General features: G+C 48.1%; 1 protein-coding gene across 2 annotated transcripts; it reads right to left on the bottom strand.

The window, feature by feature from the left end:
- Window positions 1–856: 856 nt before the first annotated feature.
- GABRQ (gamma-aminobutyric acid type A receptor subunit theta) lies at window positions 857–20662 on the bottom strand. 2 transcript variants are annotated; one of them, XM_005594855.4, is made up of 9 exons: window positions 20205–20662; window positions 18096–18184; window positions 12950–13017; window positions 11371–11591; window positions 9094–9176; window positions 8557–8694; window positions 7827–7979; window positions 6627–6883; window positions 857–5852 (listed from the first exon to the last, which is right to left on the bottom strand). In XM_005594855.4, exons 1-9 carry the CDS (start codon window positions 20351–20353, stop codon window positions 5112–5114), a joined length of 1899 nt encoding a protein of 632 aa, XP_005594912.2. In that variant the 5' UTR covers window positions 20354–20662; the 3' UTR covers window positions 857–5111. The 2 variants fall into 2 exon arrangements, with proteins under 2 accessions (XP_005594912.2, XP_073885551.1); XM_074029450.1 differs by having other exon boundaries at window positions 991–1160.
- Between the last annotated feature and the right edge of the window lie 938 nt (window positions 20663–21600).

Raw genomic sequence — 21600 nt, 5'->3', positions numbered from 1 at the left:
TGAGCTGGTTCAGTCTGTGTTACAAGCTGAAAATGGATGCCACTGCATGTCAGGCACACCTGGGAGTGGTCTGGGAAGAGAGTGGCAAGGGAAAATCTTCCCTTAATGGGTACAGCTCTGAGCACCTGGCCTGGGGTCAGAATGGGCGAGCTAGCTGGTCAGGGGCCAGGGAGAGACGGGACTAGAAGAGGCTCCCAAATGAACAAAGTCTTGTCCAAGGGCACACAGAGTGCTTCTGAGAGAAGCGGGTGGGGAGGAGTTGGTGGGTGGAGAGCTGGGGTCCATAATCTCCAATAAATTTTTAACCTCCTTTCCCAACCCAGAGTGATACTGGAGGGAGACTTCCCAAGAAGCTGGCGTAGTTCTACTCCCTTTTGTTTCTCTTTGAGAACACTACCTTGGACGATATCACTTCTTTTAGGTTCTTTCCCCCAACCCTTTTGGTTTGTTTTGAGACAGTCTTGCTCTATTTCCCAGGCTGGAGTGCAGTGGCACGATTATGGCTCACTGCAGCCTTGACTTATGGGCTCAAGTCGGGGCTCTCCCCCTGTAAAATTGAACTAAACTTCCACTTTGTATTTTGGCACCACAGTGGCCTGTTCCGTTTTAAAAGTTTTGTTTTAAAAGATTAAGAATGGCTTCTGCAAAAATCAAAACTAATTTAAACTGTGTTGTTGCTAATTCCCCTCAGCTTGAAAACTATGGTTTCCACTGTCCCGGGGCATGAGGAGGTCGATGTGCAAAGCTGTGGGAAGGCCATGGGAAGTGAGTGATGGAAGCCAGAGGTTTCCTGGGCCCAGACAGCTGTCCTGTGCAATATCTTCTAATCCAACAGAGAAGAAACACAATGACCTGGTAGAGTACTTGCTATTATATTTATTTTTCTCTTTTAGCTATTTACAAAATTTTATTTCAGTATATTTTTCAGAAGCATAATTTTATGTTTCTTCATATTTTACTTTGTTAAAGTCCGGACCAGTCAAGGTCTTTTTCATGCAAAGATGTACATTTAATGAGGACAAAGAAGCCACCTAGTCACCTCGTGAAGCTCTGCTGCTTTGTGCCCCTTTTTTGGTCAGGTCATCCAGAACACCCAGGTCTTGGTCCTTCTCCTCTTTTCTTGGTTTTCACTGCCTGGGCCCAGCATCACTTCTGAAGACCTGCATGTGTTTGATTTTACTGTATTTAATCTGCTTCACAGAATGTTACCGACTTGGCTGACCTCTGAAGAATCCCCCAGTACTGCCCTGTGTCAGGCACTACAGCCAGTTGTGCTAAATTCGGGCACCTTTAGCTCTGCTGATGATTGCTGATCCTGGGCATGCAGTCCGTCCGGCAAGATAGTGAGTGCAAAGTCTCACACAAATTGAGTCAATAGAAGTGACCCTGAACAACTGGGCTATTCCATAATTTATCAAAGAGAAACTTTAACACCCTCCCCTGAAAACCCAACACTGATAATACAGATTTTATATTGATCACAGGACACTACACAACAAACACAAACACACTACACTTTTAGTAGGACGAGTCACGATTTCCTTTGATGTTGGGCTATGGAATCGCTAGAAAGTTACTGCTCATCACCACAGCAGGGTACCATGCGAGTGGATAGTTTAATAAATGCATTCATTAGTTAATAGCTTTAAGGGTTAGCTATTATATATATGGAATGAGGAAACCTCATTAGGAATGGCCATAGTCTCAGCAAAGCTCAGCTCTAAATATGCAAAGACTTTGCAGCCCTGCTATTAACAAGATGACATGAATTGTAAGAATACATTTGACAAGCTCTATTAAGACCCACCAGATCATCCATGACCTGTGCAAAGGCACCTAACAGCGGCAGATGGAACTGGCAAGAACTTGGTAGGAAATGTGTCACACATCCCTACAACAAAATGACACTTCAGAAGACAGACAGGGGTATCCTTCCCATGATAGTGGCAAAGAAGGGATCCTCGGGGGCGGGGAGTCGATGAGAAGGAAATAAATGGAAGGTGGGTAGAAGAGTAAAATAGGGGTTGCTGCATCCCAGATGCTGCCCAAGCTCCAAACTACCAAGCATTCTGCATTTCCAGAGTTACTTGGTGTGAGGTGACGAGAGGGAGGGGATGGAGGCAGCCAGCTGGATAGGGGGTGGGTGACTGCAGGCTGGGGTGGGGCTGGAAAGGGGTTGGGGACAGCTGAGGACTCAAATGACGCAGACGACAGACCACATACAAGACTCAACAAGGGGAGATCTGGCAATGTGCAGGCTAAAATGACCAAATCCGTAGCAAACTCAGAAGGTTCACGTTCCTGAAAGGGTGTCACTGCCAAATCTCCACCTCATTTTGACACTTAACCTACAGAGTATGAGTCGCAGTAGAGTTCAACTGCTCTCATTGCAGCACGTTAGGGCAAGATATTCTGTTTAAGGTATAATATTATATCTAGCTCTATGGATCTATAGAGATATTTACAACTGGCCTCGCTGCCCTTCCTCTGTGCTGTGAAGCCTTCATGTGCATTGCTTCCAGACAAATCTTAAAACCCTCCTTTTCTTCCCACTGCTCCAATCTCCCTTTATGGCTTTATCCCAAATGAACTGCTTGCTGCCACAAGGATGAAAGCATCTCCAGGGTCCTGGAGACCCAAATCCACGTCAACCAACCAAGGCTTAGGCTCCAAGAAGCCAGCTTGTCAATAGCCATGTTGGGAGCTTCAGACATGGGGTCACTGCTCTCCCCTCAACCTGAATCTCTATATGGGGTATCCAAAAATAAAGAGGCAATTTTAGCTCTTCCAGTGGTAACTTTCTTGTTTTCAAATGTCATACAAGATTTGTGTGTGTGTATGTGTGTGTGACTGTGCAAGTGTCTATTCTCAATGCCTCTTTCAGCCTCACTCCCCAGCCTGTTACCCCTAAACATGTTCTTCTAGGACAAAGTGAAATGCTCAGTACTTGCAGCTTCTTCCATGGATTGACCACTTCCTACCTCAAGGCACTAGCTCACCACTTCTTAGGACTACATTCACTTCCTCAGTCTTCTATCTAGGAGACAGCACAGATGGATGGAGGGACAGGGCAAAGAGTGGAAGGGAACCGGGAGATGCTGCTCCCTGGAACAGGAAGTTGGAAAGAAACAGTCAGTTAAGCAGCCCGGCCAAATAGGGCCCCTCCACCGTATGGGAGCAGGCCAAGGGAATTCTAGTGATTCTAGAGGGTCACCAACAGGGAATACATATGCTTTCAGGGGTATTTCCTTTCACACCCATCCAAATCAGATAAACATAGATATGCAGACATGCCCTTATATACATGCACTCAGCATAGACTCAGTGTACACAAGCACACAAACACATACATAAGCCACACTTTTACAGGGATGTGCACACACAGGCATGCATCCACATGTTGTAGATACAATTCTATACACACCAATGTAGATTTACACCACTAGACACAGGACTGTACAGCTTCTCAAATGGTTGTATATGTACACACACCCACCCGGATGCATATGCATACACCCAGGTATATACAGAAACACAAACACAGAAGCACAGTTAAAAGGGTGAGTGGGTAGAGGGCTAAGGGACTGAGGGAGAGACTGCATAGGGAGGAAGAGGCGGCATATGTTGAGTGCTCAGCGAAGTTCACTCCCTCACAACCTCCATCAGTGAGGTGGAGCTGCTTGGCAAGTTGGAATGCTGGCCAGTCCTACTTCCGTTAGGGGCCCTGCTCAGTGGGCAGAGTGTGTTCTCCACCTGCTCACATCACGTTCATTGGCTTGTCGCCAGCCTATTCCTGCAGAGATGCCCCAGGTGCTGTAGGATGTGGTGGGGGCTCTCTGGAGCACCCTCTTTGGGGAGGGAAGAAAAGGGAATTCCTCAGTTGAGAGTCAGGAGAAAAAAGACAAGAAAGAGCAAGTGGGGTGGATCTACCACTCACTGGCTGCACATCCTTAAGCATGCGGCATAAGCTCCATTCATTTTCCTTGGAACACTGGGGACAATGTGCTTTGCCTTCCCTGGCTTACAGGGCTCCTGTGAGGCTTCAGTGATGTAATGGGTCAGGGAGCTTGTTGACACTTACTATGCACTAGACAAATAGAAAGGATTAGTATATAGATTTACAATAGATAGTCATCTGCTAGTCTAGATCAGATGGTAAAAGAGCAAGTGTGAATTATCCTAACCTTAGTGTTTATTCACCAAGTGCTGTAACTGGTGATCAACTCAGCAACTGATAGAAAGCTAACTCCTCACTTAGACAGATGTATTGAATCTCTATTGTCAAGCATTCTGAAGCAGAAATACAGGCAAGACAAGTTCCAATCCCTCCGAAGAGGCCAGCTCAACTGTGTAATTTCCAACCTGACATCATCCCCCACCCTCTGCCAACCCCACAAACTGGGTATGTGCTCTCTCATCCTGATGTCTCACTCTGCAGCCCCACTCACCCACATTCCCCTCCCACCCTTGCATCTAAACACCACACTCAAATGCAGCAAATACAGTGGGGGAAAGGCACTTACAAATGCTCCCTAAGTGTCCTACAGGCAGTTCCCTGAACTTCCAAGCCATGGTTAGCCCTTTAGCTGTGAACCCCAGCCCAACCCAGCTTGACTTTCTTCTATAAAGCCCTAAGCAGAGGGTGAGCAAGATCCATAATCCCTAGGAGGAAACAAAAAAAGAAGAAAATATGTAATGAAAAAGAAATGTTGACACCTCAGTGGGGACAGAAAAGCCCCCAGAAACGTTTGTGGGCAAGGCCCAGATCCTTGCCCCATTCCCCAACCTGGCTCTTCTCTGTCCTCTAAACATTTCCAGGGGCTTTTCTATGCTTATTCCTTGTTACAAGTCTTTGAAAAGGTGAGAGTCTTCTAGCTGGAAAGGAAATCCATGTGCTGTTTACCTCCAACTCCTACTCAATCCCTTCCCTTCCAGCTAGAACATGTTCCTTCCAATTACTCCCCACCTCATGTTTATAAAGAGAAGTATGAACTCATTGGATTGCCCAAATAACCACAAAATAAAAGGAACAAAGGAAAGAGGGAAAAACCCAAAAGAAACTGTGAAATGAGCACAGCACAGTGCTCCTGCCCTTCTGGAGCACTGGGGGACTAATACATATGGTATACCCAGTAAACAATGTTGAATAACCCAAAGGCCAGAGGGAAGAGGAACCGGGACCACTTGTCAACCTTAGGGACGTAGTCAGGGTTAAAGAGATCAAAGGAGAACCCTTCAGTGAAGGAGCACCCAGGGCTTGGGGGGCAACTATCCTCAGACTCTGAGCTATTGTCCTTCTCATGGCCATGGGCCATGAGCTCATCCTCATTAAGGCCCCAGGTACTGTTAGTATCACACTTGAGTTGCTCCTCAACGGCAAGGCAGCCACTCTTGACACTGTTGTCATCAAGGTCCCAGCCTGCTTCTTGCACACCCTTCTTGCCATCGTGAAGCATGGGCTTCCCACTGGGGCCATGACCATGGTGCTCATCTGAGCTCAAGCTCTCATCGGAATCTTCATGGTCATGGGTAACACCATGGCCATGGGCTTCGGCACGGTTGCGGATTTCGGTAGGAATAATACTGTCATCAGCCTGGAAACCATTAAAGCGAACACCATAGCTGTGCCGGGCCTGCTCTGAGGTGGAGGGGAGATCACTCAGGCTTTCTCCAGTGGCCAGGGGGGCCTGGCCTGAGAGAGAAGTGAGTGGGCTGAGGCTTTCCGAGGTGGCCAGCTGGGCCTGCTCGGAGGTGGACGTCAAAGAACCGAGGCTTTCCGGGCTTGCCAGGGGGGCCTGCGCTGGGGTGATGGGGAGAGAGCTGACTCCGTCTTCCACGTTAATCAGGCCATCCTTTGAGGAGATAATGGATAGGCTCATCAGTTTCATATCGCCTAGATGGATATGCACTGGGGGGAGGGAGGAGGGAAGGGACTTCCCTCATCAGCACTTGCAATGTTACTGCTGATCTCTTTGACAGATAGAGCCAGCTCCTCTTGGGGTCTCTGCTGTTCAAGGGGTGAGGAACAGGACCAATCGGCTGTTAGCATGCAAGGGAAGGCTATGGAGGCTGCCAAGCCAGTGTCTCGCTGGGGGCAGCTGCTCCCTCAGGAGTGCTGTGTGGTGGGTGGATGCCTGCTCAGGTAGGCAGGACCGGGCTTTCTGCGAAGGAGGGAGGTAGCTGGGCATTAACATACTGCCCACAGCAAAAGCCTCAGCATTGCCTTGGGAGTCTGAAGTGCCAAGGAAGGAGGGGTAGGTAGGCCAGTCTCTCCGGTGACTGTCTTCCTTTCAGCCTCCCTGTGCCCATCTTCCCTTCCAGCTTCATTGCCTGCTCTGGAAGCATGCAAAGTGGACCAAATTCAGTCCAAAGGTCTGGAGAAATTTAGCTCTGCCACTTACTTGCCTTGTGACCTTGGACAATGATCATCTGTAAAAGAGTGATGGGAAATAGTACTACTTCTTATATGTTGTGTGTGTGCTCTGTGTGTGTGTGTGTGTGTTTTGCATGTGCGCCCGTGTGTGTGTGCATATTTAAAAAGCTAAGAAGTGCAAAAGGGTCAAAAGCGCTAAGCCTGGGCTCAAGAGGTGCTCAGGGAAAGCTGATTGTCAGTCAAAAAGTCAAACCTGCACATTTTCCACCACCACTTGCTGGTAGCGGTAGTGGGCAATGACTCTTCGGGGTCTCCTGCGTCGCCTAGGCTGGCGCCGAGGTCCTCGACTGTAGAAAAGATAGTTGATGTAGACATACTCCAGCAAGGACAGGAACACAAAGAACAAGCACACGAGGATATAGATATCAATGGCCTTGATACAGGAAATGTTGGGGAGCTTATCCCGCAGATGTGAGTCGATGGTGGTCAGGATGAGCATTGAAGTTAGGCCTGTAAGCAACACAGTACAGGCTTAGTCTCCTCTGATGGCTAAGATTCTTGGCAACCTATTGGGCCCACAGCCAAACATCGTATTTGGGATGAGGAGGGCCCACAGCAAAGGCCTTCAGCTCTCTCTTTATTCCTTTTCCCCCATCTTTAAACTCAGCCTATGCTTCAATGGTTCAATGACTTCCTATTGCTCTTAGGGTCAAGTCTCAAACCTCTAGCCATGGCTTCATAGCAATTGACATCTTCAGCCCCACCTTGTCCTATGATGGCTCCTTTCCCTTTTGCCTTTCTTTAGTTATTGGGAAGGTTTTCTGAGCCCTAAACTATCACACAAATATAAAGCTTTAGTCCAGAATGTAGTCCTAAAGAGGGAGGCTGAGGAGTCTGCCCACAGATGGTGAAGGAGAAACCAGACCTGGATCTGGGACACACTGACATTCTGCTGGGTGGGGCCAGACAAACCAGGGAGTTGATCTCTTAGGTCTCTTCTTGGTACTGCTCAAAAATTTTTCATGGCTCCCCATGCTTAGACATAAAGTACAAGGTCTTCCTAATCCTGACCAGGCTGTCTTTCTGCTGCTCTCCTCATTTCCTCAGCTCCTCTTTCAGACACCCTGTGATTTAGCCCGCTTTTAATGGCCCCTATGATCTAAACTTATGACTTGTCCATTTACTTATGGATTCAAGAAATAATGAATTCTGGTACTCGGGGCTCAACAGGCCAAGATTGCAACCTTGATTTTTTTTTTCACATCTGTTTCTAATGTTGCTCTCTCTACTGGGGATTGGCTGTGCACCTGTACGTAGGTACAAATGTCTATTGGAAAAATCCTTATTTCCTTGCCTGTGTAGTCACACACTGTTCCAGGTACTTTTTCCTTACTCTCAACTTTTTTTGAGCCAAATGACCCAAATTCCGTCAAGGGACAGAGACAGAACCTACCAATTGTCACCCTGGCTGCAGAGGAATCATAGTTCATCCAAAATGATATCCAAGAGGTAATAGTGGTGAGGACAGTAGGCCAGTAGACTTGCACAAGGTAGCTGTTAACTTCCCTCTGAACCTGGAACTTCAGTATCAGGCGTATGTAGGAACCTGGCAAGGAGACACGCTGGAATTAGGGTGGCAGGGCTGAGGGGCATTTGCAGGGTGGAGAGGTACAGGATGGAGAAGGAGGGGAGGAGGGGAGAGCAATGGGCAGTTCAGCTTGTAATACTCCATCCAGAGGCATCCAGCTTGGGCGGACCACGGATCTGGTTCTGTTTGTTGCACCAGCAGGTCAGTGACAATGGCATATCTCAGTAGGCGCATGAGCATAGCAAGTCTGCTCTCTCCACCTTCCTTTCTCACTTGCTCCATGTTAGGTGAAGTTTTGGAATGGGTGAGGCAAGAGATGTTCCCAAAGTGCAAGCAGATGGAGGGTGAAAGACCAGCCCTGAGAGGAGCATGAATCTTTCACACCTGCAGAGTGTTGTGAGCCTGGCTAAGTGCTTCCACAGCCATTCTTCATTGGCAGTGGATGAGCCACTGGGGCTTTATTAAGGGGGCCTGGAACCAGTAGGAAATGGAAAAGGAGGCATCAGAGATTAGGAGCCAAAATCAGAGGCCACTAGGAGTTTATGGAGGTGCAAGGGAGACATGAGACAGGAGAGAAGGAATGGGTCAGACCCACCTGTGTAGAAATACACCTCCTTGCTAGTAATCGTCCTCCCCAGGAAAGTGAACTGAGGGATATGCAGCTCCTCAGTCATGTGGATGGCGTTCCCATTGTCATCCCAGAATAATATGATGTCTTCAACTGTGTAACCATCTGGGAAGGAGAGAAACAGAGGTAGTCTCAGATTCTTAGAAAGAAAGAAAAAAGACATGCTACAAGCTCCTACCCACTAACTTGCACACACTTTCCCAATAGGAAGGTGACATTTTCCCAGAGGACCGTTTATGCTCTAAAGACCACCTAGTCCCAGATGCCATATTTATACATCTATCCATCAATAAGTCATCTATCACCTATCTATCTCTCTACCATCTTTCTCTCTTATTTCTATCATCTATCTATCCTCTATCATCTATTTATTTTGGGAGAGAGAATGGAGGGAGGGAGGGAGCACAGGAGATACACTGTTCCTTTTACTGTCAATTTAGCCTCTGCTTCCCTGATCACCACAGCCCCAAGTAGGGAAGAGGGGGCCATAAGAGACATACGTACAGCTCTCCACCACCAGGTTGCAGGCCTGCTTGTCCATAGGGAATTTATGCAGATCCAGGGAACAGGCTGCTGTAGTGGTGAGTCTGCAAAGGAAAACAAAAAGGAAGGAGAAAGTGAGTCAAGCCTAGGCAAACAACCATTGCTGAGGAAACTACAGGGGTGGGGAGGGAAGAGTTACCCTGAGGACTGACCCATGTGTAGAAAGGAGAGAGGAAATTTGTATGTGACAAAGTAACCAAGAGACCTGGCAGCACATAAACAGAGAACACATGTATGGCTGGCACGTCAGAAAACTGCAGGGTGTCAGATGGGAAGGGCCCTGGAGGAAACTGAATGCAGAGACGGAAAGGGGTGCTTCCTACAGAAGGAGTGAGGCTAGCAAGAGAAAACTGTACTACACCAAATCAGCTGAGACTCCAGATGCAATGTGAAGTGCTGGTCTCAAGTGTGCATGTACATTTGGGAGCCTCAATCCAGGCCTGCCTCTGGCCACATCTGTACACAAGCCAGAGGTGCAGGCCTATGTGGGTATTGGGGACTAGCAAAATGTCAGCGGGTATGAAATGGACAGAAGGGATAAACATATCTGTGGTGGGCCATGGCACTGTTGACAGTACATGAAGTGGGCAGGAGCTTTAAGTTGCAACGTGGTGGGAGCATCCATAAGAAGAATCTGGCCAGGCGCAGTGGCTCATGCCTGTAATCCCAGCACTTTGGGAGGCCAAGGCAGGCAGATCAGGTCAGGAGATGGAGACCATCCTGGCTAACACAGTGAAGCCCCGTCTCTACTAAAAATACAAAAAATTAGCCGGGTGTGGTGGCAGTCACCTGTATTCTCAGCTACTGGGGAGGCTGAAGCAAGAGAATTGCTTGAACCCAGGAGGTGGATGTTGCAGTGAGCCGACATCATGCCACTGCACTCCAGCCTGGGCAACAGAGCAAGACTCCATCGAAGAAGAAAGGAGAAGAAAGGAGAAGAAAGAGGAGAAGGAGGAGAAGAAGGAGAAGAAGAAGAGGAGGAAGAAGAGGAGGAAGAAGAGGAGGAAGAAGAGGAGGAAGAAGAGGAGGAAGAAGAGGAAGGAGAAGGAGAAGGAGAAGAAGAAGAAGAACCTGAGGGGGTCTCAGAGGTTCTGAGAAAGTGGGAGAAGTGTCCAGTGGGAGAGAAGATAAAACACAAGCTCTCTACAGCCTCAGCTGAGAGGTTCTGCCCCATCCCTTATTCTGCCCTTCTCATCTGCTAACCCCAGCTGAGTCCCTTTCAATTGCTTCCTTGAAATAATTTCCATTTTGTACGCTGGATATGGTGTATGCGTGCACGTGTGAGTGCATGTGTGTTTTTCTCCCTTCTATGAATCCTCCATGTAGCATTATTCAGCTCATTCTTCCTTTAAGTAGAACAAGTGTGACCAGTGACCTGTTCCCTGTGAGTCTTGTTATTTTCTGATTCCAGAGCCTGGGTCTGTGGGAAAGTGGATGGAAAAAGAAAAGAATGGAGCAAGAGCTCCACAGAGAAAGAGAAACCCAGATTAGATCTGTAAAAACCGTAAGAGCCGAACTTTGGTAGCTACTTCTCAGACACATTTTCTGAGCTAAACTGATCTCTTGCATATGTCTTTGGAGACAGTTTGTAAGAGATGCCACTGTGAGAACCCTGGTGACTGTCTCCTATGCTATAACTAGACTAGTGAGGAGTTTCAGCTTGCAATTGTTCTGTGTGTATGGAGAGCCATAGACCAGAGACCCATGCCACACACACTCTGCCCCTCCGCACTCCTGGGGGCCCTGCATGATGCAAATATGACTGATGGCAGAAAGCAGGCCCCCTCATTCACTGCATGGACTTCAGCATTCATCTTCTCCCTCCCTCACTGCGTGGGAGAGAAAAGACAAAGATAAAGAACAGAATGCATGCAACACTAAGGTGGAGGAAGAAGTCTTTCAGTTGAGGGAATCAAGGAGGACTTCTTGACCAAGGGGGCATTTGAGTTAGGGATTTCAGGGTGGGCAAGGTTTCAATTCATGGAAAGGGGGAAAAAACTGACCAATCCAGACAGAAGGAACAGCAGAAACCAAGGTGTGGGGACAGAACAGCTAAGGGTGTCTATGGGAAACTGAAATTTCCACTTTGGCTACTAGGTCGAACAAGTGAAGGGGGAAGTTCAAGACAGGTTTGGAAAGCAGTGGGTGCCTTTGTGTGTCCCTTAGAGTGTGTTTGTAGAATATTCCGTAGGAAGAAGGAAGTCCGCTGGGACATCCCCAGACCCCTAGGGGACTCACCGGATGCCATACCGCACCGTTCCATCTGGGTGAAGCTGAAACACGCGATTTTCCACAGTCACATCATGCACGAAAGCATCCTTGCTATTCAGAAAGTAGCAGTCAGGGACCCACAACTTCTCATGCATCCGATAGTCCAGGGTCAAGTTCAGGGTGGTCTCATAGTATGCTAAGCGTGAATCTTTCCAAGTCTGATGAAAAAACATCGTGATCGTGTAGTCCTGGGAAGATAAATGTAAACCCCAGTTGTAAGTTTGGTTGTCCAGCGCTCCGTCCTTGGTGTGTGTAGGGTATGTGTGTATGTGTGCATGCACGTGTGTATGCAAGTGTATGAAGTATATCCTAACTATATACAAGTGCATGAAACATACAGATGTTTAAAGAAAGAATAAAATGTATCTTGTGTAATTAAAATCCAGGTTAAGAAACAGAATATTACCAATAACTTTCAAACCCCAATGTATCTCTTCTAGAATATATTTCCCTCACATCCCCAGCAGCAACCATTATCCTAGATTTTATGATAATTCCCTTGCTTTGTGTTAGAGTTTTATTGTCTATGTATTGCTGGAAAACATATTGCTTAGTTGGACCTGTTTTTAAAATTTTATCTGAATGAAATAATACTGTATGTATTCATAATTTGCTTCTTTCACTCAACATTATCTTTGTGAGATTCACTCAGGTGGACATGTGCAATTATAATTTGTTCACTTGATTTTCTGGATAATATATGAATGTACCACACAGATTATCATGTGAATATGCATACCAAAAGCGTGATGAAATAAAAATGATGAAGTAGAAGTTCCACTTTATATCCCTGCCGAGAGCCAAGAGCCAGAAAGCTGCAGAGGGTTCCCAATGCTTCTGCTTCATCAACATTGGTATTGTCTAACTTTTGACTATTGCTAATCTGGTATGTAGTGGCTTCTCACTGTGGTTTTATTTTGCACGACTAACAAGGCTAAGCATCTTTTCATATGTTTCATATATTTACCTGCTGTTTAATTTTCTTCACAGAAGTGATATTCTTGTTCACATTTTCTGATAATTTTTCTATTGGTTTAAAAATATTCTCATTAATTCACAAAATGATGCATATTTTGAATATCAGTTCTTCATGCTGCATGTATCTTAGTCCACTGTGATTGATCCTTTCACACTTGTTATAATGGTTTTGTTTGTTTTGTAAAACAGGAGTTCCATAAATTTGGTTACACAGAATTTCAATGTAGTTGAAATTACTAGATTTATTTTGTGTGGTCTGTGTTTTCTGTGTCTTTTCAAAGAAATCCTACTGCAAGACACAAAGCCAGTGTTCTACACTATCTTAAAAGCTTCATAAGCCTTTCACTTTTAAGTCTATAATCCATCTGGAACCAAGTTTCTGGATGTGGTGTTGTGGAGGGGTTGAATTAATGTAGTTTTTATTCTGAGTGGCTGCAGTGTCCCAAACCAACCTTGTTCCTTTATGTGAGTTCTGTCACAGGTCAGAACAACTGGACTTGGATTATGAGCCTGCTCCTTGTTCCATGTCCTCTGTTCCCAACCCCATGGCTGGAACTAACACACTTACCATATTCATTTCTGAGATCTGTTCAATGCTGGTGACATAAATAGATATTCTCACAGGCACGGGGGCACCTAGAAGACAGAAAGACGCAATTACATGAAAGGTAGAATAAAGGTTAAGAGCATAAACTTGGGAGCCAGACTGCCTGGGTTTGAACCCTCTTTGACACTTGTTAGTTGTGTGATCCTGAGTAAGTCGCCTAACCCTGCTGAGTCTTAGTCTCCTCATGGGTAACATGGGGATAGTGATAGCGCTGATCTCATGGTTAGAGCGAGGCCTGGCCCACGATATGTGCAAAGGAAGGGGTCAGGGCAAAAGAAAGAGAACGTAAGGGGATGAAGCACTCCTTCGAAACGTTTTCCTGATAAAAACTGAAAAGCAATGAGCCCCAAAGCAGGGGCCGAGATTCATGGTTGTGTGTGCACATGTTTGTGTGTGTGAGTGAATGTGTGAGCATGTTTGTGGGAGTACATGTGTGTGATTGTGTGAGCTGTGTATATCAGTATGTTCGTGCATGTGAGTGAATTTGTGTGTTCATGTGCAGGTGAATGTGCCAGTGTGTGTAAGCATGTTTGTGTGTAAGTGAATGTGTGAGCATGTTTGTGCTCTTGAGTGTGTTGTATGGAAGTAAATCTGTGAGCATGTGAATATGTGTAGGTGTGTTGTCGTGTGGGAGTGTATGATTGTGTTCATGTGCAAGTGAGGGTATGACCATGCATGTCCGTGAGCTTGTCTGTGTGTGAGAGTGAATGTGTGAACATATACATATGAGTTTATGTGAGGATGTCTGTGTGTGAATATGTGAGGGTGGTTTTGTGGGACTGAACCTATGAGCATGTCCATAAGTATGTGTTTGTGTGGAAGTGTGAGTGAATGTGTGAGTGTGTGCATGTATTAGGATATGTGAGCCTGTTCATGTGTTTGTGTATTTGTGAGTATGTCCATGTGAGTGAACGCATGCACATGTTCATGTTTGTGAACTAGTTGTGTTGACATAAGTGTACATGAGAATATTTGTGTATTGAGTGATGTGTCCACCTGTACTGGCATAGTCACGTATATGGAAGACTATATTAGCATGTTCGTGTATGTGAGAATGCTCATGTGTGGGTGAATGCAAGAGTGTGTGTGTAAGCATGTTAATGTCCATGCACCTATCAATACAGATGTGCGTATTTTCAGGTGAGTGAATCTGTGAGTATATTGTGAACACGTTCACGTGTGTGGGTGAATATGCGAGTGCTTTCATGTATGTGAGCATGCTCTTGCATGAATGAAGGTGTGATTATGTTTATGTGTGTATGTGTGAGCATGTGTTTGCGTGTGAGGATGTTTATATGTGTCGTGTTTTTGAGTGAATTTGTGAGTGGGCATATTTGTGTGTGGGTGAATGTGAGTATATTCATATGTGTATGTAGATGTGGGAGCATGTTTGTGTGTATGTGTTAATGTGTGAGTGAATTTGAGTGTGGTATTGTATGTAACGTGTGTAGTAAATGTGTGAGTGTGAGTGTGTGAGCATGTTAAAGTGTGTGAATAAATTCGTGAAGGTGTTTGGATGTGTGAGCATGTTTGTGTGAGTGAATGTGTGTGCATGTAAGTGTGTTAATGTGAATAAATTTGCATGTGTTTGTGAGCATGTCTGAGTTTGAGTGAATGCGTGCATATGATCATGTGTGTATGTGGGCTTGTGTGTTTGGTGTATGTGAGCATGCTAATATGTGAGTAAAAGTGAACGTGTGATCATGCTCAGTGGGTGTGTCTATGTGTGAGAATGAATTTGTGAGCGTGTTCATGTGACTGGGTGAGTGCACAGGAGAGGGTAATTGTGTGTGTTAATGTGTGAGTGTGACAGTGTGTGAATGTCTGTGTTAGTGTACTTCTGCCTCCTAGCTTTTTTCACACCCAGGTGTTAGCACTGTCCACTTGCAGGACTCACATGTGTTCATGGATGTGAAAATATGTAGTAAACTGTAAGGCACTGTGGGCAAATGCATTTTTATTGTTCGCTCCTCAGCTCAAAGCTTTCTACAGCCAGTCCCACAGCAAAGCCCTTAAGTCTCCATGTATTACATCACACTGCTGCTAGGGAAACATGCATGATGCTTGCAATTCAGCCTGCTGGTTTTACTGCAGGCTGATTGCCCAGAAGCTGAGCTGCAAAGAGAGAAATGTGTTATTCCAAACCCAAAGCTTCACAAAGGAAAGCTCTATTGGGAATAAGCATCTGAATGGCAGCCGTGAAATAAATGAGCCTCTGTGTTAGGGTACAGCCCAGACTCCAGCATCCAGGCCTGTTGTGAACAAGCCCCAGAAAAGTGTTATGTGGTGACAGGAGTTCCGAGAAACACAGTTCTTAATGACTGCCTTTTGGGCTCCCCACATGCCTTTAGAGAAGGGAAGCTGTGTTAAGCAGGCAACAAGCTCCAGAGGGGCCAGGCAGCCAGCTACACCTCAGTGTTAGACTTCTCTAGACCATTCCGCATGATTCAGGCAACTCCTTTCCTTATGGTGGAATGCTGACGACCCCGAAGGGCTAGGCCAGAAACCTAGTTCAACTAGGACTCCTAGTTGAAAGGAAAGCGGGAGCTGAAATGCAGTTCACATTCCCCTCACCAAGCCATGAGTAGCACAGGGATGCAGCTCAGAGGAAGGGGACATTCTTCTAAGTTATCCCCTTAAAGGGGAACCTTTTGTGCTAGTAGTGGTCAGGATGAGAATTTAGATGAGGAATCCCATATCCTTAAATGGATAATGGGGGTGGGGGGCATGAGAAATGTCATATCCTTAAACGGATAGAAAGGTGGGGGTGGGGGTGGGGGATGAGAAACGTCCTGATAAGGAGTCCAAATACCACGTCTAGGATGGTGGCCCCAGTACATCACTGTCCCACCCTGCCCCCTCAGGAAGGCAGGAAAAGTGGTGGGAGTAATCACCTCCCTTTCTCCTGGAACCTTTGCTGCCTCAACTCCTCTTCCTACCTAGCAGATGAATGAAGGAATGATGAAAATATCTCCTTCATTCCTTCACAACATGGGGTGCCTAAATCATGCCAGGTGCTAAGCTAGGTGAAGCCCTCAAGGGCGGTCTTTTGCCACAATGCACAGTCCCAGTTCTCTTGCCCAGAAGGAATTGGCTTTGTTAATCTTCTCTGGATCCTCCTCCTCCTTTTCATCCTCCTCCTCTTCTCATTGTCCTCCATATGCAAGGAAGGAATAAGGCTCTTGTTTGAACTGGACCACAGTTAAGTGAGGCCTCTGCATGTGGGGTATATGTGCAGAAGTGAGGGGAGGTATGCCCTGAAACTCTACTCCACCTCTGACACAGGGGAATTTGACTCTGTGTCTAGTGGGGGAGCCCTGGAGTCCCCAAACGCAGACCGCCTTGGCCCAGCTATCCCATCAACTGGTCTCTCCTCCCACACCCACCATGCAACAGCCTCAGACCTAAAGCCTGTGGTGCCCCCTTCTGTTTAAATGCTAGAAGGTTCCTTGCCCTCCTACCTTCATCTGTTTGGCTAAATCAAGCCAGGGATCCAGTTTTTCTCACACGCTGCAGGTGTGCACGTCCACAAAGCTTAGGGTAACCCTCCCCAGAGATTGATTCTTGCCCCTGTTCCCTCCCCCGGCCCTGGATGCCTGCAGAGATGGCAACCTGGCCCTGAAACAGTGGGGAGAATGTGGTTGGTGTACTCAAATGGTTGTTGGTCAGCCTCTGCTGAGAAACGTGAGAAAGGCAAGACAAAAAAACGAAGTAGCTATTCCCATGTCACCCATTGGTGCTTGGTGCAACTAATCCAAAAGATCCCAAAGTCGCTGCCATACAAGGACGTGCTGCCTGTACTCTAACACTTGGATTCCCATATGGCCAGACCTTTATCCCTCGGGGACCCACCCAGAAGACACGCTGCTGTTTTTGCAATGAAAGAGCCTGCCTTCTGGCCTTTCTATCCTAGCTTCCCAGTATGCTCTCAGCTTTAATCCCTCGGGCTGTGCCTTCTGCTCTCAGACTCTGGAGGGAGCAAGGGAGCAAAGGGGGAAGCACCAGTTCAGGGTCCCACCTCCAAAGCTGAGGGCCCAGGGCTACCACCTTGGTTTTCCCGGTGGCGCTCCCCAGGCCAAACTGGTCTACCCAAGGGCCGAATCCTCTCAGCTGTGTTTTCTTAGGGTGGAGACAGAGTGTATTTGGAAGACCTCTATTCATATGCATAAATGCATATCATTAGCTTTCATTAACCCTTTAGAGTGGGAGCTTCCTTTGAGCTGGAATGTAACTAACCTCTTTTTAATGGACCGTTTCTTTTGTTTGTCCTTGATCTAGGTTTTCTAGGTGTCCCCTGGGCTACGGAATGCTGCCGTTGCTATGCGGGGTCAGGGTAGGTTGCCTGTCGCTTAAAGTTGTGTGGTCCAGGCTAGTCGCCCTTTTTAAATGGGAGGCTAATTACGAAAATGGGGGAGGAACTGATGTATGATTTTCCTGGGGGGTTGTGTGTCAGTTTCTTTGTCAGTTTTAATTTCAGCACCAGAGATCTGAGTAGTAGGCTGAGGAGTTTGGATTTTATTTGGTAGTTAGATAAAACCATTAAAAGTTCCTGAGGTGATCTATCTGGGTTTATAAAGACCACACTGACTGCGGTGTCTTGAATAGACTGGGAATGAGGGAGCTGAGGTGGAAGTGTCCAGTGCCTGGGTGAGTTAAGTACACTAGACAGAAAAGACCATGCTCTCAGTTTTGAACTGGCTGAATGGGACAAGTGCCCAGGGTGTGAAGAATGTGCTCAAGTAGAAGAATATGTGTCCTCCCAGGAGCTGGAGCAGAAAACTCTAGCCTGAGAAACACGGCACGCTGCATCCTGTACACCCATGTCTGTGCTTCGCTCTTTGCCAGCCACACCATTGTAAGGGGAGTGTGGAGGAGGTAGAAGGCCCTCATGTATCTGAAGGCAGAGAAGTGAGAGATATTACAGGGTGCAGAAGGCCTGGGGGTGCTTCCTTGCTGGTCTCTGCAGAGTCAGGAAGGTGGGATCTGGAGAGGCACAGGTGTAGAGCCCACCGGGTACCACTGGTCAGCTTACAGGGCAGGGCTGGCTTGCTGTGTCTCTGCTTTAGGACACCTAACCCAAGTTCTCTTGTGTCTGGATATGGCTTACCTCCAAAATTCGGTCTCAGGCGGACATCGTATCTCGACAGCACCCTGTCCAAAATCTTTTGAACCACAGCTTCATTTGCACAATTTTTGCTGAAACAGAGAAGTCATAAGTAAATGCTGGTCGATTTGGGGCCGACTTGCCAGTGGTTGCCTTGCTAGGGCCTTCTCTTCTCCAGCACATACGCAGACATGTCCAGTCATATGTGTACACACTCTCTCTCCCTGCTCCCCTCCCTCCCCATGGTGAGTCAGCCAGAAGCGCAGTGGTGACGCAGACTCCTCTTCCCCCCTATCTTCCCAGCTTTAATCCAGAGGGTGGGGCTCAGAGACTGGATCCCTGTTACCAGGCAGGACTTGTGGGGGTTGAAGAGAGGAGGTGGTAGGAGAAGGGCAGACGAAGAAGAGTGGGCAGATGAAAGCCCTCAGAAAAATGCATTACCTCAGCCCCCTCAAGAGCCCCATCTTGCAATCAGCCTGGGCGCTGTTTTCTAGGTTGGTGGGGGTCCTCCCTCCAGGGGCACCTGCTTGCCCCAGGAAAAGTCATCTTTCACTCTCAGTGCCCTCGTAAGATGAGCTCAAAGTCACATTTTCCCTTACCTGGGCTAGGGCTGGGCATTTTTTAGTCACTTTTATGTCAACCTTGTTTCTGTACACCTCTGTTTTCCAGACTTGGCATATGGCATAAGACACACAGAGAGAGCCTTGCTGGTGTAGCTGAGATTTATGACCCTCATCCAACCAAACCATTTCAGATTCTTGGGGCTCAGAGCTCTCCTCGGAAAGACATCTATTCTGGGAGCAGGTATCTCTCTTGCTAAGCATGTGCTTCCACCCTGGAGGTGTCTTGGGTGAGCATAGGTAAGTGGACCCACCCCAGCTCTGCGGAGAGCTGACCTTTCCAGAGATCTCTGACATGCTCACCCTATTCACCTAGACCTTCAACAGGGCTCCTTCCCCAACAGGGCTTGTGAATCAGAACAGGCCCCGGCATCACTGTGACTCTTCGAATCTTTGACGCATTGCCCAGGGAACGTCAGCCCCTGCAAATGTGTGTGTGTGTGTGTGTGTGTGTGTGTGTGTGCGCGCGTGCGCGCGCGCATGTGTGCATGTTCACTGGCGCAGTATGGTATGTTGGGTTGAGGGCACTGCAGGGCTGTTTGCTGGAACCTTGCCAAACTAACACCACCCCCCCCCGCCTTTTATGAGTACATGTTAATTTCTGGCTTGCCATTTAAACATTGTTAAAAATTACTCCTAATCATCTTTAATCAAAAATTTCATTTTGCAACATTCCAAAATGTGTACATGAATTATTCCCAAATTAAAGCAATGCATTCCCACCTGTTTCCAAGCACACATTACCCATGTGCCAAAGCTCAGGATCTGTGGCCACCCCAAATACACATTTCTGTGTGATTTACATGTAAAGGCTTCAGATATTCGCACATCCAAACAAACTTGAAATCAAAATGAGAAAAAAACCGGAATCTTCAAATATTTTCACACGACTAAGTACAAAAGCATACCCATCCCAGACCACACGATTCGTGGTTATTCAGACACGATCGCACTGTCTGGGCTCCGATGGGTTTGAGTTAATCATTTCTATCTGCCGCATTGGAAAGAGTCCTTCACCCCCTCAACACATGCATGCACGCGCGGGCGCCTCAGGGAATGTACTAAAATGTAGACTCAAACAGGTGTCTCTCCGGTCTATGTTTTGTGAATTGCCCATCATCCTGTACCCTCCTCCCCAATCCCACAGGTGCCAAAGCTGGGGAAAGCTGCCGGGAACCTTAAATCCTTGGGGATGGATGGGCAGATCCTGGGACGAGGGCAACTCCCGCCCCCACCCCTCGGGCTGCGGTTTGGGCACACGCAGGGCTCAGTCAAGCTCCGCAGTAACAGGTGGGCGGAAGCACAGGGCTCCATTTCAACACCCCACTCCCACCTCACCCCTTCTAGGGGCCAATAGGCAGGGGCCCGGGCGCCAGGGCTCAGCGAGCCCGGGTCCAAGTCCCCTCCAGCCCGCTCCGTCCAAGAGGCCAGAGGTTATCTGCCCGTCTCCATTCCCGTCCCCGCCATGCCTAGCCTGGCGGTGCCCGCTTACCAGTTGAAGAGGTTCAGGACGACTTCGGGCACAGCGGAGGAGAACTCGAAGTGGAATTTCGGGATGGGACTGGGGTAGTTGCCCTCCGCGAGCCAGGTCCTGATGAGCAGCAGGATCACTGCGGCTCGCAGCATGCCTCGGATGCCCATGGCTGGGGCGTTCTGGGCGCCTAAAGGCGCGGGAGATGGGGCCTCGAAAAGCGACAGAGGTGGGGTGGGGAGTGGATCACTACTGGGGCCGGGGAAGGCGGGATTGCTGGCCCTTCCCCAGAGTCGCCTCTAAGGAGAGAGCAGCGAGGGCAAGGGAAGTAGGGGTTGCGGGGGTAGGCCCGGATACCGGAGGTGAGAGCCCGGGAAAAGCAACCACCCAGCAGCTCTGCCGGACGCAGCTCCCCCCAGGGCGCGCCCGGCAGCTGCGAGGTGCGCTCCGTCTGCTGCCACTCCTGGCTGCGACTGGGCACAGATCCCAGCTCGCTGCTGGCTCCGCCCACTCCGACGGCGGCGCAGACCCAGCCAATCGGACAGGTGCTAGGAGCCGCACAAAAAGGCGCGCGCTCCTGCCTCCGCCCGCAGCTTGCGCGCCTCCCGGCCCCCGCCCCTTCAGGCTTCTGCAGTCTTTCCCCGGCCATCTCCAGACACAGACAGGGCGGGGCCGGGCTGGGGGAGGGGGAGGAGGGCTGGCTCCTCGGGGGTTGGGCGGGGAATCCGCCTCAAGGGGCACTGGGTCCTCTCTCTTCTCTGCAAAATGTGAAATGTGTGTTTTTCTTGGAAGAAAGAGCCTGTGCGCGAGAGTTGTATTTTATGGTGAAGGGAGTATGGTAATTTGACTGCCATAGCTGAATCTGCATTCTGAAAGACTTGGACAATTTGGGGGATCAGGAAGTACCCAACGACTGGTCACTCAGTACCCTTGAGCCTCCAGTAACCCCGCGTGCCTTGCTTCTGAGTGAGGTCAAGGGGGATCCTAATGGGTTTTGTTACAGGGCTCCGGCCACATAGGAATGCTCCTCCATCAGAACGGACATTGGGCTACAGGAGCCCAAGAGTTGCTTAAGACTTAAATTTCCTCGAGTGCTCTTCACCCCAACTTTGGGTACTCAGGAAAACGACTCAGGGAACTGGAAGGGCTCACCAACTGGGGTCTCTCTGAGATGTGGTCGTGTCTCATCAGCTAGGGGATGCAGAATGACGGTTCAGGGCTGACACGAGAAGGGGAAAAGAAGGCCAAGGTCAGTGTTTGGGGGTGTTCAAGGGAGTTAGGCACTGGAGACCAGGGTATGCTCATGTTCCTGCGTTCTGACTCCATCATATGGAAAAGCCTGGCATCTTGACTAGAGGGCTCTTATTCTTTCCACTACCTCAGACACTGCCCCTCTGGGACAGAAAAATCGTGGAGG

The sequence above is a fragment of the Macaca fascicularis genome, chromosome X (assembly GCF_037993035.2).
Source record: "Macaca fascicularis isolate 582-1 chromosome X, T2T-MFA8v1.1".
Lineage (NCBI taxonomy): Eukaryota > Metazoa > Chordata > Mammalia > Primates > Cercopithecidae > Macaca > Macaca fascicularis.
This window is presented reverse-complemented; position numbering and strand designations above follow the sequence as displayed.